Source organism: Colius striatus, chromosome 2 (genome assembly GCF_028858725.1).
Source record: "Colius striatus isolate bColStr4 chromosome 2, bColStr4.1.hap1, whole genome shotgun sequence".
In the NCBI taxonomy this organism is placed as follows: domain Eukaryota; kingdom Metazoa; phylum Chordata; class Aves; order Coliiformes; family Coliidae; genus Colius; species Colius striatus.
In genome coordinates, this window is record NC_084760.1 from 15,318,787 (window position 1) to 15,334,803 (window position 16,017).

The 16,017-nt window shown below is 49.4% G+C and overlaps 1 protein-coding gene across 1 annotated transcript; it reads right to left on the reverse strand.

The window, feature by feature from the left end:
• Positions 1-2,615: 2,615 nt before the first annotated feature.
• MTO1 (mitochondrial tRNA translation optimization 1) lies at positions 2,616-15,895 on the reverse strand. The gene is given in 13 exon segments (XM_061990660.1): positions 2,616-3,232; positions 3,234-3,346; positions 3,527-3,684; positions 4,615-4,733; positions 6,025-6,196; positions 6,280-6,484; positions 8,663-8,793; positions 9,209-9,399; positions 9,538-9,650; positions 12,574-12,863; positions 14,567-14,684; positions 15,382-15,581; positions 15,752-15,895. Coding segments are annotated over 12 exon segments (2,004 nt in total). The 5' UTR covers positions 15,577-15,581; positions 15,752-15,895; the 3' UTR covers positions 2,616-3,033.
• Between the last annotated feature and the right edge of the window lie 122 nt (positions 15,896-16,017).

The following is a 16,017-nucleotide window of genomic DNA, read 5'->3' on the forward strand; positions in this document are numbered from 1 at the left end:
GGTTGAGTAGCACAACCTGGGAGGTGCAGGTGTCAAAGCTGATAAACCCTGAGCATTTAAAACGGCTGTGAGAGAAGATTGTTACTTACTAAGGTGCAAGGGCAGGAGGCACACCCGTGCTTGCCAGGGTCTGCAAAGTAAGGAAGTAAGGGCAGCCATATAGCACAGCCACTGCTGCCCCACTGCAAACATTCCAGCAGCACTGACACCATCACAGACTGGGTGCTGGCAGCTTTTAGTGTCTCTGAGCAAAGAAATATCTTCCCATTTTTTCCTCGCTCTCACCTTCCAGGCAGAAATAAAGATGAAATCTGGCAGCCCAAGTATCATATAAAGTGAAGACTAGAACAGGAAAGGAAGACAATAGTTGTACTGAAAATCTTGCACAAGACAGAATGGGAGAGATCTGAGGAAACCTGGCTTAAGGAAAATTGCTCATCACCAGGCCTGTGTTCTGCAGGAGGGAAAAGAAAGTTTGAAGCAGGGAACACAAAGACCCCTGGTAAGTGCAAGGACTTGAGCTGAACCCATCAGGCACCGTCCCCTCCCTGCCTGCCTGGTCACACAACGTGTGCCTGATTCCTAGGCAAGGAGAGGCCAGCAGCCAGCCCTGCCTGAGGCAGACCCCTCTGCTCTGCCTTTCCCCTCCCCTTGGCCTCAGGGACACCACAGGACCTGGGAGAGTCTAGAGTTCACTTTGTCTCCATATAAAACCCAAACCTTGGGCCTCGTAGCAAATCCTAGGTGCAGTGAGAACGCTGACGGCATGATGTCTGTGTCCCACCTGCCCCTGCCACTTAGAGCAGATCATTTAGCCTGTCTGCCCTTGGTTTTCTTAACAGACCAAACAGAACCACTTGTTTCTGATTTCTTCCACTTTAAAACTCTACCCAAACAATAACTTCAGCCCAGCACAAGATGTTGTGGCAAGCTCTATACTCACGAAACTAATACCTGAGGAACAGCCAGTCCTCAAACTTGGGCACATGCCAGGCTTTCCATTTCAGCAAATATGGACATCATTAACCCCCATATGTGAACAGAGGACATCCTGTCTTAACAAGGGAGCTCACCAGCAGCCAAAGACCCGCTGCATGCTGGAACAGAGAGAGCAGTTGTTACACAAGATCTGCTGGAAAGACACGCACCCATGAGCTTCTGATCTCAATTTTCCCCAGAGTTCACTAACTCTCCCCAACTTCCTAACTCTCAAACCACAGCTGTGCATCATTAAATCCCTGAAAGACAGAAAAACAAAAGCCCACTCTTTTTGCTCTTCCTCTGACACTGGTGCAGCCCATATCAGTGGAATCACTCTCTGATTTACACTGGTGTGTGTGAGACCAGAACTAAGGCTCTTGCAGCACAGAAAGCTGAGGAAAAAAAGTGTTTGCTTTTGCAGCAGGGTGCAAGGGGTTTGCCTTTCAAGACACACATTACTAGAAGCAAGGTTTTCCTGTAGAGGATTGCTGACAAGAACTAGGAAACAGAGTTTTGAACTTGCACAATCAACTTAAAAGTGAGAGGATGAAGGTGTCAATAGGGCTTCCTTCCTGGTCTGTAAAAACCAGATCTAAGTTTTTACAGACGTCGGTACATCAAAACCAAAACACAGTACAAAGACAATGCAGTGTAGAAAGCACAAAACCTTCTTGAGCAAACTTCTGATGCTTTGAAGAGACAAGAGGCACAGGATTCAGGGCTTCTTTGGACTCATATACCTGCAGCCTGAGCTACACCACAGAACGCCTGCATTACACTAAAGGTTTACAAGGTTGAAGTAATTCTTTGAGCTCAGAAAGGTGAAAGGAAAACAGGCCACAGGCATAAAGGGTCAGACAAACCTTTAGCTTCTCTAAGCTTTTCTGACATGAACTGACCTACAGATCGTGTGTCTAAAGCTGTTCGGTACAAGCCTGTAGCTAGTGACAGGGAGATGCTTTCAGGTGAGCAGATGACGCCCTCAATGAAGATGTAGGTGCTGCTCATCTTCCTGCTGCATGACAGGGGCTCTGCCAACAAAAAGGATTTGCTCTGATTCCTTTCATTGGAAGGGAATCACTCACCCAGAACAAATGAAACAGAGGAAAGTGCACAAAGGGAACTCCAAAGTGATAGATATTTACATGCTTTATGGTTACACTCAGCGATCTCAAGGGTCTCTTCCAACCTAAATGATTCTGTGATTTAACTGCAACAAAACTAGTTCTCAACCTGCTTGCACAGCCAATTCAGAGCATGTTCAGAAATGAGACTGGCATCAGAGACTGCTGCCCAAGCCAGGCAAGGACTCAGCAGGTGCCCAGCCACAGCCTGAATTTAGTGTTTATGAACTGGCACAAAACAAATTGAGTGCCCAAAGAGTACCTCGTTCAGACACAAGTGAGATTGCTGTGAGATGCAGGACCAGCGCTGATGAAAAGGCCCTGGCCTTGCCCCCTGGGCTGGCTCTCATCACATGGCCCACAGTTGAGGTTCCCCCTCCTGAGCACCCTGGCAGAGAAGTGAGTCTCTCCAGATGCCTTCAGCAGCTTCACACAACACACCTGTGTGCATTGTGACCCCATGACTCACCCGGGCTCTACTGAAAGCTGACAATCAAGTTCCTCAGCAAGTTTCCAGATAAGCTTTATTTGAGAGACACCTCCCCTCCCCAGGATACAGTGTTTACATTCAATCAGTCTCCTACATAAGTTTAAATATTCATAGCCAAGTGTTTCCTCTTGGCTGACATCACACTTGTGCGCAGTATAGTCAAAGCACTACAGTCACTAGAACACACTTCCCAGTCCAAATGCTCTTGTGCAGCTGTGGTAACTTTTACCACTCATTTCAGAAAAGCAAAACACTTTCCAAGATGTTTTTGAACAGTTTTTACTATGTGACATCTCCCAAGTGGAACTTTAAGGACAATTTCTGTCTTTTCATTCAGATGGTCAAAATCACAGGCTGCATTTAGGTTCCTGAGCACTCCCTTCAGGTCTGTGCATTCATTACCTTTGTTCTACCCAGCAATACTGCCACAGGACACAACTAGAAGTGCTGGGATCCAGACAGCACAGGTCTTACCTGGGAGGAGGCCGTGAGCACAGGAGACGTTGCCACGGACCCTGGCAGGAGGGGGGACGCTTCTGTGTAGAGGCGACTCAACAGCTCGTGCTCTGGCTCCTCTTCAGAAAACCCTGCTGAAACCTGTCTTTGGGAAGTTGCTCTCTCCGAGGACATTTTCCCCAGTCTGAGGTGAGGCTTTGTGCTTCCCTTTCTTCTGCTGACTGGTTTTCACAAACCTTAGCAGGTTAACGATAGCAGCCGGTGTAATTCCAGGGATGCGACTGACCGCGCCGATCTGAGTGTGCAAACAGCAACGAGTTAACCAAGAACAAACCTACAGGCTGGAGCTGGGGAGAAAGGAGATCACAGCCTGGGGGTGTTCCTTTCCCGGATTCTCCTCCCCCCACCACGTCCCCGAGGAAGATGGAGGAGGGGTTTCCTTGCTGCTCAGCCTCGCTGGGGCCCTAGATCTTACCGTCTGGGGACGGTTGGAGTGCAGCTTCTCCCGCACCTCTGCTGACAGCGAGGCATCAATGGCAAAGTAATCGAGGTCCTCGGGCAGCTGGAGCGCCTCATCCCGACGCACTTCTTCTATCTCCTGCTGCTGATTGGCCACACACCACTCGTAAGCAGCTGTGAAGGAAGATCATGGAATCACAGAATGGTAGGGGTTGAAGGGACTTTTAGAGATCATCTGGTCCAGTCCCCCTGCAGAAACAGGGTCACCTAGATCAGGTCGCATAGGAACATGTCCAGGTGGGTCTTGAAGACCTCCAAGGAAGGAGACTCCACACTCTCCCTGGGCACCCTGTGCCAGGGCTCCCTCACCTCAACAGTGAAATAAGTTTTTCCTTATGTTTAAATGGAACTTTTTGTGTTCCAGCTTCATCCCATTGCCCCTTGTCCTGTCACTAGATACAACAGAAAAAAGGGATGTGCCAACCTCCTGACACCCACCCTTTAGATATTTGTAAATATTAATGAGATCCCCCCTCAATCTCCTCTTCTCCAGACTAAACAGCCCCAGTTCCCACAGCCTTTCCTCATAAGGAAGATGTTCCAGTCAACCATCAGGGAAGAAGAGGGAAACAAGAAGGCCAGACATAGATACTTGTGTGAAATGGGTCACTTGAAGGAATTCTTGGAAGCAGAATGAACAATTCCATTAAGATGGTGAAAAGCTCCTAAGGAAGTTTCCTAAGGAAGGCTCCTAAAGAGCCTAATTCACATCACTGCTTTGGAAGAAGCCATCCTCCTTAATTTTCTACAGGAGTTAAGATACATGGGTTGGCTTTTCCTCTCATCCCAGGAACAGATGGCCTCCTTGACAGAGCAGTAAGGAGGAAAAACCCAGGAGAGAACAAGAATTAATTGATCCCACTCCACAAAGTGAAATGCAGGCTCTTGCACAGGGCTGTGGCCTACGCTAAAGATGCATGCTCCAGTAGTACTGTTCCATTTCACTAAGCAGCAACACAGAACACACTGGGATGAATGGACAGTCTCTCCCCTGAACAAAACATACAAAGATCCCACTGAGATATCCCAACTCTTGTACTCTACCTTCTATTTTCAGTCTCTCTGCTAGTTCCCTCCACTGAGCAAACTTTCCCAGGGGCTCTGGGACAGCCTTTGCCAAAACTTCCATGTTGGCTTCTGGGTACTGAAGGATGTCAAAGGCACTGTGAAGAACAAGAGGAAGTTTTTACTGTAGGAAGGAGTCACTTGCTAAAGCAGATTTACAGCTGTTCCGAGATCAAACCTGTAAAGACCTCTGCATCAGCCAGAACAACTACAGAACCAAGCTCTTCTTCCTCCTATCTCCTCTCAGCACACAGAAGAGCTGTTAAAACTCTTTGAGAGGGTCTCTTTATGCAAAAAAGAAGGGACAAGGTGAAGGCATCAAGGCATACCCTTCACATTGACTGACACAGACAGGTTTTACTCACTGATTTAAAACAACAGAAAAGATAAAGCAAAATAAAGGAAGGAAAGGAAGGGCCTTTGTGTAAAGGACAACTACCATCTGTCACCAGCCTGAAATCATTGCTGTCTTATCAAGCTTTCAGTAAACCTGCTGCAAAACCATCACCGCTTGGCAACACTCTCACCAAGGACAGCAGGCAATGCCTGGGCCAGAGGAGCTTGGGAGGCTCCGTCAGCACAAAAACACTAAAGTCACACTTGTTCTATAGGCCAACATCAGGTGCCTGTCCTCAGAAGGTAAAAAAGCTGGGATCTTGGGCATACTGATAGCTTCAGGAAGGATGGATAGATACGAAACCACTCTCCAGATCACAGAATCTCAAAGGTTGGAAAAGACCTCAAAAGATAATTTAGTCCAACCCCCCTGCCAGAGCAGGACCACCTAGAGTAGGAACTCATCCAGGTGGGTTTTGAATGTCTCCAGAGAAAGAGACTTCGTAACCCATCTGGGCAGCCCCTTCCAGTGCTCCCTCACTCTCACAGTGAAGAAATTCTTCCTTGTATTTCTTTGGGACCTCATGTGTTCCAGCTTGTACCTGTTGCACCTTGTCCTATCACTAGACATCACTGAGAACAGCCTGGCTCCATCCTCGTGACAACCACCCTTTACATATTTAACATTAATGAGGTCACCCCTCAGTCTCCTTTTCTCCAAGCTAAAGAGCCTCAGCTCTCTCAGCCTTTCATCAGAAGGGAGATGCTCCACTCCCTTCCTCAACTTGGTGGCCCTGTGCTGAATTCTCTCCAGCACCTCCCTGTCCTTCGTGAACTGAGTGGCCCAGAACTGGACACAATATTCCAGATGTGGTCTCATGAGGGCAGAGTAGGGGAGGAGAACCTCTCTCGACCTACTGCCCACAGCCCTTGTAATCCACCCCAGGATACCACTGGCCTTCTTGGCCACGAGGACACATTGCTGGCTCATGCTCATCCTGCATTCACAAGCACATGTAAGTCAGGCCAGAGAGCTTCAGGTGTACCCTTTACCTGGCAGGCGACCTTCGATTGCTGCTGATGGGAACTTGTGGTACCAACTGTGACCATTTGGAGATGCTGAACTGAAGGGATTTTAGCATTGCAATTCCATCCTCTAAAGCAGCTCTCATCTTAACCGCTTGCTCGTATCGCTGCCGTGACACGCAGCCAGCTTCTTCAAAACCTGCCGAGACAGAGGGCGAGTGAGGCCAAAGGCCCCAGGGGCAGGCAGAGCTGCTCCCAGTGAGAGCCAGCGCGAGCAGACACCTCTGCGGGTGAGCCTGGCGTCGGCGTTGTCGGGGCGCAGGGACATGCGGAACTCCACGCGGCTGGTGAACATGCGGTAGGGCTCGCTGGTGCCCAGTGTGCTCAGGTCGTCGATCAGGACGCCCACGTAGCCTTCCGTGCGGCTCACCACGAACGGCGGCTGGCCACGGACCCGCAGGCACGCGTTGATCCCAGCAATCACACCCTAGGCAAGCAGAACACATAACAAAACACCTTCATTGGTCTCTTCATCGGTGGCTGAAACACCAGCACCTCCTCTACCTGACGTAAGAATCCAAGAAATCAAACACTCTGGGCTTATATTATTACCTAATGCTATCTCCACACTACCTAGTACAAAAAGTGTTTCATGCTCTGAAAAGTAAGGTTTCTAAAGAGAGTATGTTCAGATAGTCAGAATTATAAGAATTATGAAGTTTTATCTTAATTTCTAGGTAGTTCAGAAGGGAGGGTTACAGCTGCATCAATCCAACAGTGTCTGGCAGTGCCTAGCTTAATGCTTACCTGGGGGCTGACCTGCTGGAGCAGCTCTGCAGAGAAACCTGAGAATCCTGACTGACAATAAACTAACCATGAGCCAGCAATGTGCCCTCGTGGCCAAGAAGGCCAATGGCAGCCTGGGATGCATCAAGAAGAGTGTGGCCAGCAGGTCGAGGGAGGTTCTGCTCCCCCTCTCCTCTGCCCTGGTGAGTCCTGTGTTCAGTTCTGGCCTCCCCAGGTCAAGAGGGACAGAGAACTTCTGGAGAGAGTCCAGTGCAGGGCCACCAAGATGATCAGGGGACTGGAACATCTTTCATACGAGGAAAGGTTGTGGGAACTGGGGCTGTTTAGTCTGGAGGAGATTGAGGGGGGATCTTATTAATATTTACAAAAATCTAAAGGGTGGGTGTCAGGAGGTTGGGGCATCCCTGTTTTCTATAGTAGCTAGCAACAGGACAAGGGGTAATGGGATGAAGCTGGAACACAAAAAGTTCCATTTAAATGTAAGAAAAAGCTATTTTACTGTGATGGTGAGGGAGCCCTGGCACAGGCTGCCCAGAGGGGTTGTGGAGGCTCCTTCCTTGGAGGTCTTCAAGACCTGCCTGGACATGTTCCTATGTGACCTGATCTAGGTGGACCTGCTTCTGCAGGGGAGTTGGACTAGATGACCTCTAGAGGTCCCTTCAACCCTATCATTCTGTGGTTCTATGAATCTGTCCTGGTGGCTGCACCTATAATATTAAGCTGAGAACTAGGGAATAAGACTTGAGGACATGTAGTCAGCTTTGCATCACAATTCCCAGTGTGGTATTGGCCTAGGGCCAGCTAGAACTCTTCCAGGTAAACCTCAAACCACGTCTGAACTTTTGCAGGGGTGAGGAAGCTCCCTCAACAGGCAGTTTGGGCAAGCTACAATGTTCTGTTGGATGAGTCTAGCTGTATGGATGCAGTCCAGAGTCTATCATTTGACTCAGAAGCTAGACAGGGCTCTGGGCTGTTTAATTTCCCAGTACAGACATATGTGGTGAGTCCCTACTGTGGCTGTACTGCTTTTGGGGCCCAAAAGTAGCTCTTTCCCACACTTTGTGGTTCTACTTCTTCCAGTATTGCTTTGTCTAGTCCCACTGTGCTGTGTAGATTCAGGCTGAGACATCTAACTTCTTGTGTGTGTCAGGCTATGCCTCTCCCTCTGTGTCTCAGTTTCTTATCCACAAATTGTGTGCTATAGCCATCACATTCTCCCAACCTTAATTGGTAATGTGAAGTTCCAATATCGGGGTTTTTGGACTGATATTATCTACTGAAAAACGAAAACAGCTCATTTAATTTGGTGTCAATCTAATACCCTTTAGAAGATGGAGGCATACATAGGAGACAGTAGTAGGTGTTGTCCTTCACTGAGATCACAAAGCAATCATAGATAAGTATTTGTGTAATTCCTTTTGTAAGTTTATCAAGCTGACAATTAAGTTGCTTTGTGTCTTCACTGCTTCAAGAGGACGACTGCTTCAGAAATTCCATTAAACCATTCAGATACAAAGCCTGAATCGTGGAAAACACAACAGTCTGTGCTAGTAACCTAGGCAGCTTCCTGCGATACTGTGAGTGCCTAAGTGCCCTTGCTGACAAGAGAGACAATTCCCACGTGTTTTTCATGACACTCATTGCAATGTCTCTACACTGGAAAACGGCACTTCCAGTGACTGTTGTTACTGGGGGCTCAGTAACAGCAACGAGAGATACAGCCAAAATAGGGGCAACCAGGATAAGCAACTGAAGTAAGAACATCTCGTCAGCACAAGATGGGCCAAGCAAGACTGTGTCAAAGACAAGGGACAAGGTAATATCCCTTCCTGAGTGCTGCACGAGCAGATGCACCCACCTGAGCTGCAGCCTCTTCGTAGCCTGTTGTGCCATTTATCTGCCCTGCAAAGAAGAGGCGCTGAACAAGCCGAGACTCAAGAGAAGCAGTCAGCTGACGGGGATCTAAAAAATCATACTGCACCCCATAGCCTGTGACAAACAAGAGAGATATTAGAGAATGAGTTTGGAGGTGGTCATCATAGAATCATAGAATGGTAGGGGTTGGAAGGGACCTTTAGAGATCATCTAGTCCAACCCCCCTGCAGAAGCAGGTTCACCTAGATCAGGTCGCATAGGAACATGTCCAGGCGGGTCTTGAAGACCTCCAAGGAAGGAGCCTCCACAACCCCTCTGGGCAGCCTGTGCCAGGGCTCCATCAACCTCAGTGAGGCAGAATGACTTATGTTACCAACTTTTATTTACAGTTTAAAAAGGACCAAGGAAAAATCCTTGTGTCCAAGAATGAGTTTTGCTTCATTTCCTCTGTTTTGCTATGTGCTGAACATCATCTGTTTTCCACTAACTGGTAACCAATATGGCAAACAGATCTATTCATCTCCCTCACCTGGCTGTAACATCTTGGCTTTTTCCAAGCCTGGGACGGATTTGATCACCTGCTCCTGAAGCTCAGGTGGCAGCGTCATTGACATGCCTTGGGGGTAAATGACATTGGACTCCAAGCCTTCAGGCTCCAGCCACACCTGATGCCTTCGGTTTGGGAAGCGCAGAACCTTTGATTCAAGAGAGGGACAGTACCTGCAACAGCAAATAGCCACAGGCACCACATGACATGAAGAAAGAGCAACTTTCCAGAAGGAAAGCAGGAGAGACTCACAGTTTTAGAGAAGCAGCCAGCTCCTGCCATTGAAAGCCTTGCTTGTGCCATGTACTTACCGTGGGCCCCTTGTTGTCTCCCTTACATGGTTGTTCAGGTGGAGGTTATCCTGGACAATCTGCTGGGCTTTCAGGGTAGTGTGAGTCAGGTAACATGACAGTTGATCTTCCGGCTGAAAGACGCCAAAGCTCACTTTAAGTTAATCCACTCACAACACTGTACTCTCACTGAACAGCTCTAAAGATCACACCTGGAATACTGTGTTCAGTTCTGGGACCCTCAGTTTAAGGACAGGGAGCTGCTGGACAGAGTTCAGCGCAGGGTCACAAAGTTGATGAAGGAAGTGGAGCATCTCCCTTCTGATGAAAGGCTGAGGGAGCTGAGGCTCTTTAGCTTGGAGGAGACTGAGGGGTGATCTCATTCATGTCTACAAATATGTAAAGGGTGGGTGTCAGGAGGATGGGGCCAGGCTCTTCTCAATGATGTTCAATGATAGGACAAGGGGCAATGGGTACAAGCTGGAACATAAGAGGTTCCAAACAAATACAAGGAAAAATTTCTTCACTATGAGGGTGAGGGAGCACTGGAACAGGCTGCCCAGATGGGTTGTGGAGTCTCCTTCTCTGGAGACATTCAAAACCCACCTGGACAAGTTCCTGTGTGACCTACTCTAGGTGGTCCTGCTCTGGCAGGGGGGTTGGACTAGATGATCTTTCAAGGTCCCTTCCAGCCCTTAAGATGCTGTGATTCTCCAGGGGCTTTTCCATGACAGTTAGCTCTCACCTCCCAGCAAGATGGGTAGTGCTGTCACACTCACTCTACTGACCAAACACGAGCAATCGGGCAGCTTGAGCAATATGCGCAAAAGCGGGCCAAGAACAAAACAGAACTTGGGAGTCCAGAACTCCAAGTTCTATTCTCTACACTGTATTCCTAATTCCAGGATGGACGTTCCTATTAAAGCACCACATCACAGCATTCAAATTAACCACAAGAATTCAAAGCTCTGAAGAAAGAGGAGTGAAGTGCTGACCTTACAGGATAACAGCCAATTGGTGGAGAAAAAAAACCCAAACCTCTCAAAATCCTATAATTAACATTGAAAATTCAAGGTTTGGGAAAAAAACCCACCATGTGAAGTATTTCACAGCCTTTTCTGAAAAAGAGTCAATAGACTCACATCCAACATAGTAATGCTGCTGCACCTCAACTCCTGCAGTGGTTTTGCCTGGGCCAGGGGCTACAGCAGTGACTTCTTTAAACAAAGAGCTGCCAGAAGCTTCCCATGTAGCTCACAGGGTTAGGGCCACTCAATTCTAAGATGGACCCTGCAGCTGACGCAGGCCTGGACAATTTGTGATGGAAGTAATGCCTCTGTGAAAAACATATTTGGGAAGTTGTTCTGCAGTTGCTAAACTGCAGCAGCAACAGGGAGTGAGACTGTGAAAACATCTCTGCAGACACCACGGCTAGTGGAGAAGGAGAGGGAGGAGGGTGCTGCTTGGGTCCTGGAAAAAACACTCCTGTGTGACCTGTGGTGAGGACCATGATGAGGCAGCTGTGCCCCTGCAGTCCATGGAGGCCACCAGGAAAGAGAGACTCACTCGCAGCCCGTGAAGGACCCCACACCAGAGGGGGTGGATGCCTGAAGGAGGCTGTGACTCTGTGGGAAGCTCACCCTGGAGCAAATTCCTGGCAGGACCTGGGAGCCTGTGGGGAGAGAGGAGCCCACACCAGAGCAGGTTTGCTGTCAGGACTTGTGATCCTGTGAGGGACTCAGGCTGGAGCAGTCAGTACCTGAAGGACTGTTCTCCCAGAGGGTGACCGATGTTGGGGCAGGGTGTGAGGAGCTGCCCCCGTGGGAGGCCCCATACTGGAGTGGTTTGTGAGGAACTGTAGCCCATGGGAAGGACTCATGTTGGAGAAGTTCATGGGGAGGGTCTCCCATGGGGAGGGACCCCACAGTGTAGCAGTGGGAAGTGTGAGGAGGCCTCCCCCTGAGAAGAAGCAAAGTCCATCTGTAATGAACTGACCACAACCTCCATCTGTCATCCCCTGTGCTGCTGGGAGTGAAGGAAAGGCAGTCCAGGGAAGAGTGAAGGGTGGGGTGAGGTGTTTTTAAGACAGTATTATTTCTCATCTCCCTGCTCTTATTTGTTCCTTTATTAAATCAAACCTTTTTCTCCTTTTTCTCCCTAAGTTGAGTCTGTTTCACCCGTGACGCTAATTGCGGAGTGATCTCTCCGTCCTTATCTCAACTCACAAGCTATTTGTTATATTTCTGTCTTTCTCTACTGTCCAGTTTAGGAGGGGGAGTGATTTTATGACTTGGTGGACACCTTGCTAAACCACAACTCCTCAAAACCATTCCTAGACGTACCAAGGACTTCAGTGGTATTACTTTCACTCCCACCTGATTGTAACAGGCTACTGTAATTTTTATATGATCTGGGGCAATTTAACTTCTGATACTTAATTCTGTGCTGCTTAACTACATTATGTAAGAACATCATCCATTTTCCATGGTTTTCTCAGAAAAACTGAGCTTCTTCTAGTTTTATCGCTAACATGCCACCTCTGAGCTCTGAGGATAACTCCATCGTTTCTCTTTCCCAGTCAACGCTACTAACAATCTGCAATCTCAACATTTTGGAGTAACAAGAAACATGCCATAAATCTCCACGATGTGGGTCTAATACTGGAAGTATTTTGTAAGCTGCCCGTGTAACCAGCACATGAAGAATACTACTAACAGTGTCAGATTTCACTCAACCCTGATGCTAAAGGTAAAGAAAATCTAGTTCTCAAGTTGAGGAGTGAGAAGAAAAAGGTACCTGCTTTCAAAAGAAAACAAGCAACTTCCTCCTTTGCATTGAGAGTCCTCAGAAAAATCATAGATTCCTAGAATGGTAGGGGTTGGAAGGGACCTTTAGAGATCATCTAGTCCAATCCCTCTGCAGAAGCAGGTCCACCTAGATCAGGTCACACAAAATAATGCCTCCAATATGAGTACAACCATGCTGCCTTTCCCAGCCATCAGCTCCCTGGCTGAATCCCAGCCCCCTCCCCACGTGGCTCTACATGTGCTGTCCCACCTTGATCCACACGGCCTCGCTGAGGAAGCTGAAGGGCACCGGGGGATTGTCAGCTCTGCGTTCCTCCAGACCGCTGAAGTCGATCGTATCTTTGGCCAGTCGGGGTGGTGTCCCAGTCTTCAGCCTGCCCACAGCAAAGCCCAGCTTCTCCAGGGTGTGAGCCAGGCCGATGGCTGGCTGGTCCCCAAGACGTCCAGCCGAGTGCATCTCCAGTCCCATGAGCACCATACCCCTCAGGAACGTACCAGTGGTCAGGATAACGCTCTCAGCGTGTACAGTGCTCCCGTCCCCTGGAACGGCAAGTTTTCAGAGATGTACACATTGTATCAAGAAACACCTTGGTGTTTCTGTCTAAAACTAGACTAATAGTGTTCACAGCAAGGGTTTGTCCATCTTTTATCATTGAGCAAAATCGGCACTTCAGTAATAAAAGCCTAAATATGAATAATTGCAACAACCACCATGTATCACAGACTCACAGGATGGTGGGAATTGGAAGAGACCTCTACAAATCCTCCAGTCCATACTCCTGCTAAAGCAGGTCCACCTAGATCAGATCACACAGGGATGTGTCCAGGTTGGTATGGAAACCTCCAGAGAAGGAGACTCCACACCCTCCCTGGGCAGCCTGTGCCAGGGCTCCCTCACCCTCACAAGAAAGAATTTTTCCCTTGTGTTAAAGTAGAACTTCTTGTGTTCCAGTTTGTGTCTGTTACCCCTTGTTCCCTCAATGGGCACTAGAGAAAAAAGTGGCACCCCATCCTCCTGACAACCACTATATAGAAACTTTCCAGTGTTGATGAGGTCCCCCCTTAGCCTCCTCTTTTCTAGGCTAAACAGCCTCAGGTCCCCTTTCCTCATAAGAAAGGTGTTCCACTCCCCTGATCATCTTTGTAGCCCTACTCCTATGTTTTAGTTATATAATGTAGTTACTCCTATATTTCATTTGTATACTGTGGTTACTCCTATATTTTTCACATTCCTAAGCAAGTTATCCACTCTCGAGAAAAACTCCCATCTAAGCCTTTAGTTTGGAAATCTCATTTACGAGAACAGTAAAGGTCACCCCTGAGCCTGCCAGATACTGCCCTGTAACTTCGTCAGCAGCATGTACCCTTGTGGCCAAGAAGGCCAATGGCAGCCTGGGATGCATCAAGAAGAGTGTGGCCAGCAGGTCCAGGGAGGTTCTGCTCCCCCTCTCCTCTGCCCTGGTGAGGCCTCATCTGGAGTCCTGTGTCCAGTTCTGGGCTCCTCAGTTCAAGAGGGACAGGGAAGTGCTGGAGAGAGTCCAGCACAGGGCCACCAAGGTGATCAGGGGACTGGAACATCTTTCATATGAGGAAAGGCTGCAGGAACTGGCGCTGTTTAGTCTGGAGAAGAGGAGACCGAGGGGAGATCTTATTAATATTCACAAATATCTAAATGGTGGGTGTCAGGAGGTTGGGGCATCCTTTTTTTCAATGGTATCTAGCGACAGGACAAGGGGTAATGGGATGAAGCTGGAACATAAAAAGTTCCATTTAAATATAAGAAAAAAACTCTTTCACCGTTTAGGTGAGGGAGCCCTGGCACAGGCTGCCCAGGGAGGGTGTGGAGTCTCCTTCCTCGGAGGTCTTCAAGACCTACCTGGACATGTTCCTGTGTCCAGATGAACCTGCTTCTGCAGGGGGGTTGGACTAGATGATCTCTAAAGGTCCCGTCCAACCCCTACCATTCTATGATTCTGTGATACGTCATTTACCAAACCAAATCTCACAACATGTAACAGGATTCAGTATCATAAGCCTGACAAAAAGGAAACTTCCCAACATCCTATCAATCCAGGTATGTTTTTCATTGTATTACAGATATTAACTTAGTTCAGATCACGCTCGGCCTAAATCACTTCTATAAGCTAATTGAACTTTCTCACTTATGAATCAGAAATGATGACCTCAAAGGCTGCTCTTAGAATAGAGTAACTGAAGGTGCTTAGTGAGTTACTAGCACATACCCAGAATGACTCCTGTGACTCGGCATTTCCCAGGACGGTCTGGTTCTGGCTCTGCCAACAGAAGATCCTCCACAGATGCCTCACGAACTGTCAACAGTGGTGTGTTAAGGATTTCTTTCTGTCATGAAAGGAGTTACTGCAAAAATCTAGTAAGTTTGAGACATCTAGGCAGTCCCAAACCCTTGGGATTTCCCAAACATTTATGACCTTCTTCCCTTTTCCATTCTTACCAGGATCACTTGACAGATACTCAGATACTGTGGTATCCTGATCTACCAAGTAGAACTTTTCATTCAAGGAGAGTTTAAGCTCAAAAGAAACTTCTTGGTCACAAAGCCTACATAAAATTATGCCAGGCAACCTTATAAACTATACTGAGCTCCCACAACTTAACAGTGCATTAAAGTACCAAACAGAAATGTGCTAAGGTTTGATGGAAAAGTATTAAAAACCAAAACATCACCCTTCTCCCATCATCCTCTGTAGTTTATCCTAATACTTCAGACTCAACTAATTAATACCCCGGCCCACAAACCCGCACACACGAAAAAGCCCTAGTAACAAATCACGTTTACCACACTGTACACAGAGGGATCCCATACAGGCTGAGGGTAACACCGGGCTGCTGACCCGCGCCCCACCGTTCCTCTCTCTAACCGCCTCCCGCCCCAGCCTCGGGGCAGAGGTGCCCCGGGCACGCCGCGCTGCTCGCTCGCTCCTCTCTTCGCGGAGGACACGCCGTTCAAAGCCAGGGTTGACATGGACACGGCCCCGCCGGCGAGAAGGGGGACGTTCCGCCGCCCGCCCGCTCTCACCTGCATCTCCTCTTTGTAGAGGCCGCGGTCAATCTGTGCGCGGAGGCCCCACACGGCCGGGCCCTTGCAGCGGTTCAGCACCTTGTAGTGCACGCCGGAGCGGTCGCACACGCGGCCGCACAGCCCGTCCAGCGCGTCCACCTCTCTCATCAGATGCCCCTTCCCGATGCCACCGAAGGAGGGGTTGCAGGACATCTCCCCTGGGGAGGGACACCAGGACACATCACTGCCGCGGCCCGGAGCTCCTGCAGCCTCCTCGGCTCAGTGCCGCTCCCCGCGCCGGGGAGACCCGAGGCACCTGCGGGAAACGAGCCCGGCCGGCTCTCCGCAGTACCTTCCTCCCCCTCTGCCCGCCCCGCCCCCGCGGTACCGATGGTGCTGATCTTGTGCGTGAGAAGCAGCGTGCGGGCCCCGCCGCGAGCGGCCGCCGCCGCCGCCTCCGTCCCCGCATGGCCCCCGCCGATCACCACCGTCTCGTAGCGCGGTGCGGTCGCGGCCTCGCTGCCCGCCCGGCGCGGCGCGGGGCGCGGGCCCGGGGGCAGCGCCAGGCGGCTCCAGCCGCAGCGCAGCAACATGTCTGCGGCGCCCGGCGGCGGGACAGGCCGGCGGCGGAACTGGAAGCGGAAGCGGGCAGGC